This window comes from Saccopteryx bilineata, chromosome 4 (assembly GCF_036850765.1).
Source record: "Saccopteryx bilineata isolate mSacBil1 chromosome 4, mSacBil1_pri_phased_curated, whole genome shotgun sequence".
Taxonomy (NCBI): domain Eukaryota; kingdom Metazoa; phylum Chordata; class Mammalia; order Chiroptera; family Emballonuridae; genus Saccopteryx; species Saccopteryx bilineata.
In genome coordinates this window covers 10,362,571-10,378,406 of record NC_089493.1, presented here as the reverse complement: position 1 = coordinate 10,378,406, position 15,836 = coordinate 10,362,571, and the positions used below count along the sequence as shown (strand labels likewise).

The 15,836-nt window shown below is 49.5% G+C and overlaps 1 protein-coding gene across 1 annotated transcript; it reads right to left on the bottom strand.

The window, feature by feature from the left end:
* Positions 1–10,481: 10,481 nt before the first annotated feature.
* LOC136335385 (alpha-1-antiproteinase-like) lies at positions 10,482–15,014 on the bottom strand. The gene is made up of 4 exons (XM_066276664.1): positions 14,375–15,014; positions 12,966–13,236; positions 12,065–12,212; positions 10,482–10,670 (listed from the first exon to the last, which is right to left on the bottom strand). Exons 1-4 carry the CDS (start codon positions 15,012–15,014, stop codon positions 10,482–10,484), a joined length of 1,248 nt encoding a protein of 415 aa, XP_066132761.1.
* Positions 15,015–15,836: the final 822 nt, after the last annotated feature.

Below are 15,836 nucleotides of genomic sequence, written 5' to 3'. Positions count from 1 at the left end.
GGGTGGGTAGTGGGCTGTATGAAACTCAGGACTGGGGAAACCTGAAGTAACTGAAAGAACCTTGAGTTGACAACGGTTATGTTGAACAAACAGAAATAACTAGAATTAAGTAAGGTTAAACTTCCTCCACTAGACAGAGGAGAGGCTTGAACACTCAGTGGAAGCTCCTATAAGCACGTGGACTTGAGCTAGGTCCTGAAGGGTGGGCAGAGTTTGGGCGGCCATAGGAGGGAAGCGGCTACGTTGGTTAAACAGCCTCAGAGTAGTGCCCCAAGTGGACTCAGAGACCGCTGCGCTCACACTACTTCTCAGTTTGTTCATCTGGCTTTGCTCCCTTCTACACTTCTCTAGGGCCTGAGCAGTATCTTATTTCTCTGTGCAGAAGCCCCAGGACTGATGGATCAATAGAGGAATAGTGCCAGTAATGATAATAAACTGTGCGAGAATAGCAGCCAATTTTGTTTATTTGTTGACTGTCTTCCGGGTGATAAGATATGTACTGTGTGCTGAAATGACCCTCTGAGGAGGCATTGGCCCTATTTTGCAGATGAGCCCAGGAGAGATGAACTTGTTGAAAAGCCAATGACTGGTAGAGGTTGAGGCGGGCTTGGCCTGAAGCGCTGTGCTGCCCACATGTACACCCCACTATACCAGGGAACTTCCGGAGACTACACACACTTGGAGGTTCACGGAGGTGGAAGAAGAGGTGGAAGGGTGGCTTGAGGTTCAGTCCCAAGTACAAAGAGAAAGCTATTCACATGGCACTAAAATCGATATCTCTAAATGCACACAAATATACACACAGAGCTAGTTCTTTCTTTTTTTTTTAATTTTTAAAAAAATTTATTTATTCATTTTAGAGAGGAGAGGGAGAGACAGAGAGAGAGAGAGAGAGAGAGAGAGAGAGAGAGAGAGAGGAGAGACAGAGAGAGAGAAGGGGGGAGGAGCTGGAAGCATCAACTCCCATATGTGCCTTGACCAGGCAAGCCCAGGGTTTCGAACCGGTGACCTCAGCATTTCCAGGTCGACGCTTTATCCACTGCGCCACCACAGGTCAGGCTAGTTCTTTCTTGGTTTAACAAATTTCTCTCCAGTTTCTTTGGACATGCTTCCTTGGGATGAAGTAGCCAATGGCCATTTTATCTGACCCACCAATGTTAAGTAAGTGGTATGGGCTGCCCGGAAGACTGAGCTGAGAAGGCATTTAGACTCCCATCTTTCTGTGCTAGAGTGATTTAATTAGTTAACTGTGACTATCTTGGGCTGGGCAGAGAAAACTACTTAACATAATGGGATTATCCAAATCAGGACTCTGGTGGGGATGTTGGACATCTGGCCCAAAGGAAGCAGATGTGGAGCAGTAGGACAACTCCAGGGTTAAGACCCCAGGCAGTGAAATATCCCAAACAATCAGCACGTGACAGTCTGGAAAGATGCAAAGTGAAGTCCTATCTGGCCAAGAACGGAATTAGGCTCAGAAAACATAGGGACCGGAGGGCATTTTAGGGGTGATCCAGGACAGGACAGGAAATGGGGCGTATCTAAGCTGCCATCTGGGATCTGTTGCAGTAGATCCTGGAATATTAACTGGAGAAGAATTTGGCTGTGTCTAAACAAAGATGCAGATAGAGCCATGACTGATGGGTGATGCCTGTGGATGTGACAGCAGGCGTTGCACGTGGCCACATTTGCTATTCTAGCGTAGGCCAATACTCTCATTTTCCAGATGAGGGGATAGAGGTTCAGAGACGTCACAGGAACTTGCATGCCAAGGGTTACACAGCCTGAGGCAAAGAGGGAATTAGAACCTCTTCTTTTGCCTCGTGGAGCAAGTCTTCTTTCTGTACCACTGTACATTTTTTCAGGACTGAAATCACAGTGCCTAACGGGGATAAACCCCGGCTATCAGCCGAGTACTGACGTTGACATCCACAGTCCTGCGGACCTTCACCTGCAGCTATTTTGTTTTTATTGAACAAACAAGCCTTTGAGCCTGTTTATAAGGCCTCAGGCGGCTTATCTCAATCCTGCCTCTGGATTCCCCCTGCCCCCATTTCTTGAGCACCTACTATGTGCTTAGAGCTCTGCTTATAATACCTCATTTGCTTATAATAGCTCATAACAACCTGGGGCTTTGTGGATGAGAAGGTTGAGATTACCTGGCTTAACTCGGGACGATGAAGCTTGTGCCTGGTGAGAGCCAGGACTAGAAACCAGCCTCCACTTCTCTCTGCCGCCCCTGTTTTCTTGGGCTCCTGTGGGTTTTTAAACAAGCTTTTTTTGGTGTGTCTTTATTTGTGGCATAGCACTGGGTGTCAAAAGTCAGTAGTGACAGAAACTCTTGCCTTGATCCTCATTATTAGACATTAGCTGGTCTGCATCACAATGTGCAATGACTTCCCCTCATTATCCCTCGCTTCTTCCTCCCGCAGACATTAGCCTGGTCGGTTCCCAGCTCCCCACACCCTGCAGTAGGAAGTCCCTGTTCTGCAACACTGCTGAAAGCCCTCCTGACACTTGTGCCCACCCTGGGAGTGCAATGGAGCTCCCAGACCAGCCAGGGGGTCTCCCTCCATGCAGACTAGGAAATGGCACCTGTATTCATTTGCTGGGGCTGCCACCCAAGGACCACAAACGGAGCGCCTCGCACAGCTGGCATTTGTTCTCCTGCAGTGCTGGGGGCTGACTCTAAGGGCTGTGAGGGAGGCTCTGTCCCAGGTCTCTCTCTCTGCTCATCGCTGTGCCCGCACTGTGTCCTCACCGTGTCTTCACAGCATCCTGTGTCTGTGCTCCTGTCTCTGTGTCCTGATTTCTCTTTCTTATAAGGTCCCAGTTGTATGGGAATAAAGCCCATCCTAATGACCTCATTTTGAGTTGATGACATTTACAAAGACCCTATCTCCAAATGAGGCAACATTCTAAGGTACCGAGGGCTAGAACTTTAACATATAAATTCAGGGGTGGTGGAGGGGAGACACAGTTCAACCCGTTACAGCCTCTCTCTGGCCCACGCATAACTTGATGAGGATGGCATTCCACGCCCTCCCCTAAATCGTTTATTATGACAGTTTTGAAGCATAGAGCAAAATAGAAACATTTTTACACATAAATTCTACCGCTAACATTGTGTTATGCTTGTTTTATCACATACCCCTTGGAGTCATAGCATCTTTATTCAAATTGGAAAGAACACTTCTTTTACTAAATGGACGTTGACATACACCAGGGTGTATCACCAGGCGAGCGTAGCGTGGGCTGGATTTCAGACCCCATATCCTCTGCGAGGCGTCCGCCTGCAGGTGCAGCCTGCACTGCTGTGCTCATTAGCCCCAAGTGCATTCATCTGAAGAAGCAGCAGGAAAACAGAGTTTCTACAAAGCCCTGGCTTCTTTTTACAAAGATGTTCAAAATTCAGAACCGTTCACCGAACTCACATGAAACTCACACATGTGTGTTGGGAAGCCCAGGGCTGGATGTGGTTGGCACTTATTACAAGAAGATTGAATGAATGAATGAATGATTCAGTTAGGACAGATGGTTTGAATGAAAGAATGATTGACTGAATCCAGTTCTTCATAAGCTTAGTATATGGGAGTAATGAATGCAGACAGCAAACGCAGGGAGTGCCCACCAGGAAGAGGTATGTTCTTTTTTAGAAGCAACTCTGGGGGCACAATCATTGTAATGGCTCAAGATGACAATTTTCCTGAAGTCCTCTGGTTGACCATTTATGTTGCTTCTGCTGGGCTTCTGCTCAGCCATTCCTCCACCGGCTTGGCATTGTCCCATGTGGCTCCCACCATGTGGCTCCCACCATGTGGCCTTAGGAAATTAAAGCCGCAGATTGACGAGGGACAAGGCAAGATCACAGTGGAAGGCCAGCTGAGAGTCAGTGGAGATCCACCCACAGCGTGAGCAGAACAACACTTACCGGGGCCTTGACGTGGGGGATGGCTGGGGCTCCCGGGGCAGGAGATGGGGTTAATATTAACAGGCCCAAGGTGATGGGGGCTTGTGTAACCCTGGGCCTGGCCACCTGCTCCCTGGCTGACAGTCCTGTTTGTTCAGCTGCCCCTGCACCTCAGCTGCCCTGCAGTTCCGGACGAGGGGCGGGCAGGTGGGCTGGGTGTCTGGGCAGCAGCAAGCGGTGCAGTCTTTCGGAGCCAGGAATGTCGAACACCACCGTGCTGCACCAGCAGGCTGTCGGCAGACGCGCCGAGTCACAGAGTGCAGGGGCATCTGGTGTCCAAGTCGCTGTCTCTGAGCACCAAGGCGTGTTGGCCCAGGCGGCTCAGCAGATGTGTGTGACAGGAGAGGGAGCTCCCAGGTCTCCTCCTCGTGCCTTGCCAGTCAGTTCGCCTGGCCACTGCCCGAGTGGGCTAACTGAACGCCACTGCCCGAGTGGGCTAACTAAAATGCTGCTGTGCATGAGGGGGCTCTTATGTATGCGCTCCCCACTCCCCTACATAAGAGCCCTCTCATGCACAGCAGCATTTTGCAAAGTGTGTTCTGTGGAATCTTATGGGTGACTTGTAAAAAATATGGCTCCATGATCAAAGAATTTTGGGAAATTCTGCACTGTCTCTCTCCCACTTGGATGGTAATGTTTACAAGGAGCTGAGAAGTTCTGCAGTAAAGATTTATCCAGAGCTTCCCAAACTCATTGCCCTCCATCACACAATCTAACACCCCAGGGAAATGTCTTGTGGGCAATGTCCGCCTTCAGGACAGGCCCCTGCTTCTCTGGCTGACACAGACCAGCTCTCTGACCTTCCCCTTGCCCACCCAACTTTCCTAATCTCCTAGCATCCCCTTCCATTTTATCCTTAAATTAATATTTGATACTTTTTTTAAAGTGAGAGTAAGGGAGCTAGAGAGACAGACTCCCACATGCACCCAAACTGGGATCCACCCGGCGACCCCCATCTAGGGCTGATGCTCTGCCCATCTGGAGCCACGCTTGCAACTGAGCTATTTTCAGAGCCTGAGGTAGAGGCTCAACAGAGCCATCCTTAGTGCCCAGGACCAACGTGCTTGAATCAATCGAGCCATGGCTGCAGGAAAGGAAGGGAGGGTGGGAGGGGGAGGGGTGGAGAAGCAGACGGGCACTTTTCCTGTGTGCCCTGATCAGGAATCAAACCTGGGGCATCCACACACTGGGCCGATGCTCTACCACTGAGCCACATCACCGAGCCTTCTTTTTATTTCTTCATTGACCCAATAGTTGTTAAGTAGCATATTGTTTAATCTTCACATATGTATGATTTTTCCTCCTTTCTTCTTTTGATTGATTTTTAGTTTCATACCATTGTGGTTGGAAGAGATGCTTGATGTAATTTCAATCTTCTTAAATTTACTGAGACTATTTTACATTTGTAAAACCATTTGCAATTTCCCAAAGTGATTTCATAATTATCATCTCATAGTCCTTGTAGTCAGCCTGGGTATTAGTCATTGAATGAGTCACTAGCAAGATTTAGAAGTTCTGACATAATGAGTCACTTGCAAGCGGTCCCATTTATCTAAAAATCTCTGTGAATGGCCCTTTGGCTGTTCTCCTGGTTTCTGCATTCTGAGCAATGTTGCAGTAAGCCTTCCCAAGCCTGCTATCTTTGCACCCTGGGCTAACATTTCTGCGGGAAGGCCTCCCAAGTGAAAGTTCTGGTTAGAGATTTTGTGTCCCAAGATATGATCTAGCTTAAAGATGTTTCATGTACATTTGAGAAGAATGTGTGTTCTGCTCCTTTGAGATGAAAATTTCTGTAAATACCTATTAAGTTTCATCTGGTCTAATGTGTCACTTAAGGCTAATGTTTCCGTGTTGATTTTCTGCCTAAAAATCTATCCATTGGTGTGAGTGGGGTGTTAAAGTCTCCCACTATTGTTGTGTTGCTGACCATTTCTTCCTAAAGGTCTGTTAATAATTGCTTTATATATTTTGATGTTCCTTCGTTGGGGTGCATGTATATTAATAAATGTTATGTCTTCTTGATGGATTGTCCCCTTTATCATGCTAAAATGTCCATCTTTGTCTCTGTCTTGCAATCTGTTTTGTCTGGCATACGCGTGGCTATACCTGCTTTTCTGTGGGTACCACTGTCTTGGAGTAGCATCTTCTACCCCTTCACTTTGAGGCGAGTCTCCTGAGGCAGCCTATAGTTGGTTCTTATTTTTTAACCTGTCAGCGATTCTGTACCTTTTGAATGGTGAGTTCAGTTTGTTTCCATGGAAGGTGGTTAATGCTGGGTGAAGACTTGCTACAGCCATTTCACCTGTTGTTTTCTGGTTGCTCTGCCTCTCCCTTGCTTCTTCTCCCCTGTATTTCTGTCTGCTGTTTTAGTGTGATGCTTTTCTATGAGGTTTTTCTGCATTTTTAAAAACTATTTTATGTCTCAGCTCAATTTTTTTTTTTGCTCTGTGGGGACCATGAGGCTTGTATAAAATATCTCATAGAGGTCCTGGCCAGTTTGCTCAGTGGTAGAGCGTCGGCCTGGCGTGCAGGGGTCCCGGGTTCGATTCCCGGCCAGGGCACACAGGGAAGTGCCCATCTGCTTCTCCACCCCCCCCTCCTTCCTCTCTGTCTCTCTCTTCCCCTCCCACAGCCGAGGCTCCATTGGAACAAAGATGGCCCGGGCGCTGGGGATGGCTCCTTGGCCTCTGCTCCAGGCGCTAGAGTGGCTCTGGTCACGACAGAGCGACGCCCAGGAGGGGCAGAGCATCGCCCTCTGGTGGGCGTGCCAGGTGGATCCCCGTTGGGCGCATGCGGGAGTCTGTCTGACTGTCTCTCCCCGTTTCTAGCTTCAGAAAAATACAAAAAAAAATATATATATCTCATAGATAAAATAGTCCTTTTTCTTCTGGTAGCATCTTATCGCTATTCACCTATGTAAGTTCTTTCCTTTTCTCCTCCCTTTTTATGTATTTGTTGCCACAAATTATCCTTTTTTTTTACCTTGTGAGTTTGTCATCAACTTGCAGTAGCTCTAGTTGTTCCTAATGCTTTTTCCTCTTTATAACCTTTGTCTTATAATTAAAGTGTTTAATACTATCTTCTGAAATTGAGTTGCAATTTTCTGACTTCTGTCTGTCTGTCACCTGACTCGGAGTTTTATGTACTTTTGTCTTTCAGTTAGAAGACCTCCTTTCAACATTTCTTGTAATGCAGATCTTGTGGTGGTAAATTCTCTTGGCTTTTGTCTGGGAAAGCCTTTATTTCTCCTTCGTATCTAAAGGATAAGTTTGCTGGGTATATTGCTCTTAGCTGGTGGTTTCTTTCTTTAAATATTTTGAGTATATTATCCCATGCTCTTCTGGCCTGTAGGGTTTCTGCTGAGAAATCTAATGACATTTTGACAGTGTTTCCTTGGTAGGCTATTGTCTTTATTTTCCCCTGGCTGCCTTGAGAATTCTTTCTTTATCATTAACTTTTGACAGTTTCAATGTAATGTGCCTTAAAGAAGGTCTTCCTCCATTGAGATAAGTAGGTGTTCTGCTAGCTTGCCCGGGTTTTCAAATTCTCATCAATTATTATTTTTTTAAATAAACTCCATGTTTTCTTCTCCCTCTCTTCTCCTTTTGATACCCATTTCCCTTATATCACCCTTTCTAAGGAATCAGGGGTTCTTGTAGAATTCTTTTGTTAAAAAAAAAAAAACCACCTTAGTTCTCTTCTTTCACCTGAATTATTTCTAGATTTCTGTCTTTAAACTTGCTAATTCTCTCTTTTACATAATCTATCACTATTTCCAATTCTTTCTAACGCATCTTTAATATCATTTATGGGGTTCGTGAGCCCCAGCATTTCTGTTTGGTTCCATTTTATAATTTCAGTCTCTTCAGTCAAGTACCCCCTCTGTTCACTCATTTTGTTCCTGAGCTCATCAAGCTACCTTTCTGAGTTTTCTTGTACCCGGTTGAGTTTTTCTCATGATTGCTGTTTGAATTCTCTACCATTTATAATCACTTTGAGTCTGGCTTCGGGGGAATTGTCCTTTTCTTTCTGTGTTACCTTGTTACCCTGGTTGTTCCTGATACTTGATGGGTTGTTCCTCTGCAGGTGCATGTGAAGTAGTGAACACTTTTCTTCTTTAGGTGCCATTTTGATTTTAACAGTTGGGCACATTGATAATTGGAGGCCTTTATCTTGTTTTCTAATAGATGACGCTATAGCTCAAGTTCTTGTTTTCTCTTACTTGCACTACTTGCACCTCCAGAGTTGAGGTGTTTGTGTGAGTGTGTGTGGGGGTCATTGCTGTGATTGTGGGAGTCACCACTTGCATGACCAAGAGGACAGGTATCCTCGCTGTGTTCAGATTGCCTGGGTCTCAGGGCAGCACCCTGTGGTGGGGGGAGGCGTGTTGGGTGGGAAGGAGTGGGCTTGTGAGCCCACTGCACTGCTCACTGGTTCCCTATGGCTGCTGGTGCTGCTGCACGGTAGTCAGGATGTTGTAGAAGCATCCGGGCAGCTGCTATTGGGCTCTGCTGCAACTGGCAGAGGGACCTGGACTCTTGGGCACTGGCACTGCTCCTGCCCCCCTTACCCTCTGCCTGGTCATAGTGTGGCAGCTGCACACTGACTCTTCCACTGCTACTGTGTCAGCCGGGTGTGTGGACTCAGCCGTGTGGGTGGGGCTGCCTGCTCCAGTACGCACACATTCGTATGTACCCATGTGTGGATATCTCAGGCACGCCAGTGTGTTAAGCAGAGAAACCTTTGTCTGGTTATTGATGGGTAACGAAGGATAGATTTAAGCGGACTTCAAAGGGGGCCTTCCCATTCCCACACGATGCTTTTGTCACGCCCATTTCCACCATTTCTGAGCATACAGTTCAGCATCTTAAGTCCATTCACATTGTCGTGCAACCAACCTCCAGAACAGTTTTCATCCTGCAAAACAGAAGCTGTATGCCCGTGAAACATCGCCTCCTGTTCCCCCCCAGCCCCCGGCAGTCCCCATTCTGTTAGCTTCCGTCTCTGTGGTTCTGAGCACTCAAGGCATCTCGTGTAAGTGGCGCCATACACGTGTCCTTTTGTGACTGGCTTATTTCATGTAGCATAATGTCCTCAAAATTCATCCGCACTGTGAAATTTCTTTCCCTTTCAGGCTGAGTAACACTTCATTGTGTGCATATACCAAATTGTGTTTATTTATTCACCATTTGATTGACATTTAGGGTGCTTCCGTCTTTTGTTTCTTATGAATAATGCTTCTGTTAACGTGGACTTACAAAATCTCTTCAAGACCCTGATCTCAATTCTTTGAATAGAGATCCAGAGCTGAAACTGCCGGATCATGTGGCATTTCAATTCTTCGTGTTTGAGGAACTACTATACTATACTATTTCCATAGTGGCTGCCTCACTTCACGTTCTTACCAACAGCGCACATAGGTTCTAATTTCTCCCTGCCAATGTTTGTTATTTTCTTTTTTAAAAAAGGAAATAACAGTCAGGTGTGAGTTGGTATCTCATTGTGGTTTTGATTTGCATTTCCCTGATGACTAGTGATGTTGAGCATCTTTTTGTGTACTTGTTAGCCATATATCTAGTTTTTTTGAAATTGTTAACTCAAATCCAAACACTATTATTTAATGTGGACTTGAGTCTTTATTATTCTAAATTGGTTGGACCCCTAAGCTCTCTCCCTGTTGCATGCTCTGCCTGGGTGAGCCTTGCCTTACTCTTGCCCTTTTTTCCACCAGGATCTAAACAACTAATCAGGTGTCCTCTCCCCTATCTCTGGTAAGTGCATCTCCTGTCATGGCTGGTTTTCTGTGTATGGGAAGTAAACTATGAGCTTCAGCCAGAATTTCATGCTTGCCGAGCACCGTGCCCAGACAGTATAAATACTTAATAAATATTAAGTGGATACAAAGATTGTTGTGACCTGGATTCCACACACATGTCCCGGGGGGATGTGAAAGGAGACTCAGAGACTCAGGGACCTGCATGTCACATTCAGGCTTGGACCAGTTTATCCATTCTTTTTTTTTTTTTTTTTGCATTTTTCTGAAGCTAGAAACAGGGAGAGACAGTCAGACAGACTCCCGCATGCGCCCGACCGGGATCCACCCGGCACGCCTACCAGGGGCGACGCTCTGTCCACCAGGGGGCGATGCTCTGCCCATCCTGGGCGTTGCCATGTTGCGACCCTCCTGGGTGTCGCCATGTTGCGACCAGAGCCACTCTAGCGCCTGGGGCAGAGGCCACAGAGCCATCCCCAGCGCCCGGGCCATCTTTGCTCCAATGGAGCCCTGGCTGCGGGAGGGGAAGAGAGAGACAGAGAGGAAGGTGCGGCAGAGGGGTGGAGAAGCAAATGGGCGCTTCTCCTATGTGCCCTGGCCGGGAATTGAACCCGGATCCTCCGCACGCTAGGCCGACGCTCTACCGCTGAGCCAACCGGCCAGGGCCTATCCATTCTTTACTATCGTCTAGGGAGGACGCTTCTCTTGGGAAGTGAAGGGCTGACCCCAGAGACGCAGTTAATTTTGCATGGGATTGACCATCTTTCCCATGAAGAGGGGGATGTTGGTGCTTTTATCCATGATGATAACTAAGAAGGGCTTGTTGAACTTGATAGTCAAATGCCTGAACCAATCACGCTCCTCAAGGGTGGGGCCGGCATGTTCTGTCCCGTTCTCGTCAATGGCCAGCCCAGCCTCATGCAGTGCCTGCGGGGGAGAGAGCAGGGCCATGTGTAAGGCAAAGGCAGGCCGCACCATCTGCCACCCAGGCCTGGGAGCAAGGCCCGACGGGGAGGGAGCTGTCTGGCAGCTCAAGGAACAGACCCAGTGGGAACCTGGGTCTTCGTAGTATTTTCCTTGATTTACAAAACAGAACAATGAAACACAAGCAGACAGGCCAGCCGGGTGTCTACCATTTGAGCATTTTTGTTAAAGAACCACCAGAGTCACAACTTGAATCATCATGAGGTGGTGAAAAGAACATGGCTATCCACCACAGGATCTGGGTTTGAATGTCGTTTTTCCTGCTAATGAACGAACTGTGTCTTGTCACACGGAGACGGGTACTCTCCTTGAATCCTTGCTTTGCTAGGCAGGAAAGTCAGAGCTCCGTGTGATCCCCAAGGGCCACTCAGTGCTTTCTGTGAGGACCCTCCATCAGGCCGGTGCTCACTGTATGTGTGTGTGTACCTGTGTGGGTATGTGTGTGTGCATATGTTAGAGGCGTGTGTCAGTGCGTGTGTTCGTGAGTACCACAAAATCAAAGATCTTTGCCGGGTAACTGTGGGGTACCATCAACTAGTCGCACCTACTTACTCAGCCTCATCCCAGACTCCCCCTCTTTCTATTCCCTCCCTGCCCCGCAACTCCAGACTCAGTCCTCTCTTATCGCCTGGCCTGTCCTTCCCCACCCAGGTCCCCCCCCCCCCCCACCAGGGGACACACAGGCCTCCATCCACCTTCTCAAGGCCTTTGCCTGACTGCGTCTGTGCACCCTCACTTCTTCCTGACCAACCTGCTCGGCCTCCCTGGGAACAGCCCACAACCTCAGGACGGAGAAAATGTGCTCGAACTTTCTGTCTCCCTTGGAGGTCTCTTGTTTCTCGTATCTGAATGTAGCTCCTTGGGGACCGGGACTTTGCTGGGGGCCTTCAGAGCGGCTAGTTCACAGATAGGCACTCAGTTTGTAGCCAGAATTGAAATGCTGTTGTTTCTTTGGTCACTTCTAATTCCCTCAAATAAATGACACCTTTAGCTAAAATCACTCATTAACTTGGACTTGCTGAGCCATCATTTGCTCCAGTGTCACAGGCTGCGGGGGCCCAAAGTCCTTGAAATCCCTGACCCTCAGCCTCTGTAAATATGGGTCTACTGATTCTCAAAGAAAGGAAGGCCCTGACCAAAGACGAGACAGAGGGTCAGTGACACCACCTCAGAGGACGTCCCTAAAGTGCCAGAAATGCCTCCTTCACTCATCGCCTGACCACGTCCCAGTCTTGGTGCGACCAATGGCATTCCTCAGAGACCTCGGTCGGTGTGTGTGTTTGTGTCCCTTTGTCCCCTCACACATCCTGACCCGTGGAACCCAGGGACAAGCTCACCTGGGACAGCTTCAGGGGTGTTTCCTCACTGATGCCCGAGAGGTCAGCCCCGTGGCTGAAGACCTTGGTGATGCCCATTTTGCCCAGGACGTCTACCAGATCGTAGGTGCCAGAGATGGACAGTTTGGGCAAATGTAAACTGGCAGACCTGTTAAGATGGTTAGAAAACAAAGGAATTTCACAGCATTGAAAGTGTTTCCTTACCTGGTCATTTCTCCCACTTAGCGCCCTGTCTCTCTGCCCACAGGAGGATGAGGTCGGCGTTGGACTACTGCATTTTTGGATCCTCTACCCCTGTGCCAGAGAATGTTAGCATGCAGCGGGTCCTCTTGTCCTGCAAAGTGTCTCAAATGCCACTTCCTCTGAGAAGCCCTCCGGGCAGATCCAGGGTACACTGGAAACACTTTGCACACTGCCCTGCAGGGTTTGGTCACCCCCAGACTGGGACTTAGGGGCTGGAATCCCAGGGGAACGTGGGCCGTGGTGTCAGGTGCTGAGTGACATTTGCTCAGTGACTGATGAGGCAGCACAGGGCTGATTGCTCAGCTGCTGTTTTCCATGGGGACAAAGTGTGGCCCCGAGCAGGGTCTGACAGGATTCCAGCCTTGCTATTTTTTCACTGCTTCCTTCCTGGTTCTCTCCTGGAATGTACTGATGCTCCCCCCCCCCCCCACCAGGTGCTGACAGAGGAAAGGGACAGTGTCCATGCTAGAAGTCCCCAAGGACACCGCTTATGTCTGCTCAGCTGCGGGCACTGTCCTTCTCATGGGCCCGACTACCTGAACCGACACTGGCCTCTGTCCGAAAGCACAAGGTCACGCACAAGATGTGGGCGCACCCTCCCCTGGCCTGTGGCTGGGCCCTGTGTGGCAGCTCCTGGTCACCCTGGGCCGGGAATCACCGTATGTCGATGGCTGTGAGGATATCGGAGAGGTGCTTCTGGGGGAGCCTGGCCTCCAGCTGCCACATCTTCCCCGGGCGGGGCAGGAGCAGGAAGGCGGAGACCCCGCCCCGGAGGTGCTGCAGCAGCCCCCAGCAGCACAGCTCCTGGTCCTGGTGCAGCGCGAATGTGCCCACGTGGCTGGTCATGGGCTCCTTTATGGCGGTCTTCTTGTCCACACGGAGATCTCTTTCCACAGGGCGCTCAGCCTCGAATGTATCCATACATTGGCCTGGGGAGAGAAGAAGATGCCTGTTAGCCAGAGGTGGAAAAGGTTTAGCTGCCAGAGTGGAGTGAAGGAAGCCCGAACCCCCTCAATGAGATGGCTCTTTCTGAGCCTCAGTTTCGCCATCTGTAAAATGGAGCTGAAACGCACACCAGTCCCCTGAAAGGACTTTTGTGAGGATGATGCCAGACTGCAGTAGGGTCCAGCCTTTCTACATCGCGGAGGCTGAGGGATGCCCATCTGGTGGGGCGCAGGGAGCACTTTAACTTGTGTTTCATGCTTATCTGGTGAGGGTCTCCTGGAAGATTCTAAGTGAAAGTTATTGGTATCAGCCACACTTGGTACCTCCTTGTCTGAGTATCCCGGCCGGCCCCTTGTTAATCGGTGGTTCTCATCATTCAGGAAAATCACTTTTGTTCTTATTCATGGCCTTCTCCTGGAGCAACATATAAAATGTGGGTGTCTGGGCATCTCCCTTTTGCTATACCAAGAGACTGTCACCTTCCTGGCAAGTCAGTGTAGACAGGAGGCTCGGGGACCCCTGAGTCAAAGTTTCTCTTTGGATGAAAGATAGAGACTGAGGCTGGGGAGGGACAAGACCCACTTAAAGTCCATGGCTGAACTGGGACCCAAACTCTGCTGACACTGACCTTGGTGCTGTCCATTGCACTGTTCTGAGCAGCCCCTGCCCTTGACTCTCACCTCTCCTACCCCGGGCTATTTCCACGGACTGTCTAAACAGCCTCCGGACGCCCTCAGGGCTCCGCAGCGTTCTGACATTTTCATCACTCAGAGGGAGAAAGATAGACTGAGATTCAAGTTTAGTGGAGCACCTACTTTAGTCCCATGTTCTATATAACAGGTTTACTCCTTACAGAAACCTGATGACAAGGGGACTGTTATGTTCATGCTTCAGGTAGGAAATTAGAACCTCCACGAGGTGAAGTGACTTGCCGAGAGACAGTTAATAAATGGTAGAGGCAGGATTTGAACCCTGGTCTTTCTGACTCTAAAGCCTGTCACTCCTTCCATTCCACTAGAGTTGATCAAAGTATATTGCAAGCAACCTCATTTGATTCATCCACTCTGCTAAAGTTTGCTTTACGGCTCCCTGAGAACCACTCAGGCTGGTAGTAACACCTACCATGAAAGAGAATGGAATTGACCAGAGCAAGAGCTGTGTCTTTGTCGAGCCCTTTGACCAGACCCACAGCTTTTCCTTGGGTTCCCTTCTCTACATAGCCGTTGATCCGTTTCTTGGCCTCCGCGTCTGTCAAGTTGATGGAGAAGCCTTCTACGTGGTAACGCTTCCTGACGCTCTCCAAAAACGTATGCACTTTCTTCAGTTTCTGACCAATAAATAGCAGAGTGCCGCTGCTCAGCTGGTCCTGGTGCTCTGGCTGGTAGAGGGGGTCCAGGATGTGCTGCAAGCCTTGGTGAGTATCCGACTCGGGTAACCCCTTCAAGTTTAAATTCATGCCCTGCAGGATCTGGGTGTGAGTGCCCCCCTTGGCCCCCAGGGAGAGCAACGCAAAGGCTGCAGCCTCGCTCACTGGGGAGAAGAAGACATTGCTGGTGTGGGACTCCCGGGCCACCTGGCGGTACAGGCTGAAAGCAAAGTCAGCCAGGTTCGGGGCGATCTTGTGGCTGGCTGACTTATCATTGTTCTCAGATGCGTCTGTGTCCTGGACAGCATCTCCCTGGAGTCCCCCAGCCAAGGAGGCAGGGACCAGGCAGCACAGGCTGGCCAGCAGGAGGAGGCCCCACGTGATGGAGGATGGCATTGTCCTGCAAGAGAGAGAAGGGGCATCATGCCCAAGTCAGGCCACAGCATGAGTCCCCTGGCACTGATTAACACAAGGTGAAGCACCCAGAGTTTATTAAACGTCTGCTTTGAGCAGCCCTGTGCCGAGCACTGTCTACCTCATCCCTCATCCTCACGGAGAGACTTGGAGCAATAGCTGAGACTTCTACTTCCCTCTGTGCTTCCCCTGTGCCAAGCTCCAGCTGAGCATTTATTGTCTTGTCTCATTGTCCTCTTAGAACAGTCTTATGACCTAGGTCATATGACAATATGACAATTCTCAGTCCATAGGTGAGGAAACCAAAGCTCCAGTGGGTGAAGTCACCTGTCCAAGGTCACAGAGGAGAGTGGAGTAGCAGGACCAGAGTCACACACACTGGTGGTGTGGGTCCCGGTTCCGTGCTCTCTACGGCTCCACTAACATCTACACTGACCCTGAGGTGCAAGTGCCTCAGCCCCCACCTCACAAAATAGGAAACTGAGGCACAGGATGCACAAAGTACATGCACACAATTACTCAGGAAGCAGTCCAACCAGGCTCAGGGATGACTGGATTTGGAACAGCCCTAGGGCGGCTGCCAGAACAGCCCAGAGCTCTGAGGACCCCAAGCTGCCTGATTCTGGCCCCGACTCTCCCTCACGCCACATGCTTCATCCATGTCCCTTTCCCCGCGGTGACTGTGGCTCTCACGTGGAGGCCGCCTGAGCCTGGGGTGGGTTATGCTCTGATCCCGCCAGGGCCAGGCCTGGGAGCCCGTGGGAGAAAGCACACGTAGGTATCGCCTCGAGGCCTCGCGCACAG

Coding starts and splice junctions, on each gene's coding strand:
- LOC136335385 (XM_066276664.1), bottom strand. CDS start 15,014: ATGCCATCCTCCATCACGTGGGGCCTCCTCCTGCTGGCCAGCCTGTGC. Junction 13,237..14,374: donor CAATTCCATTCTCTTTCATG/GTAGGTGTTACT, acceptor TTCTCTCCCCAG/GCCAATGTATGGATACATTC. Junction 12,213..12,965: donor CTCACAGCCATCGACATACG/GTGATTCCCGGC, acceptor CCATCTTAACAG/GTCTGCCAGTTTACATTTGC.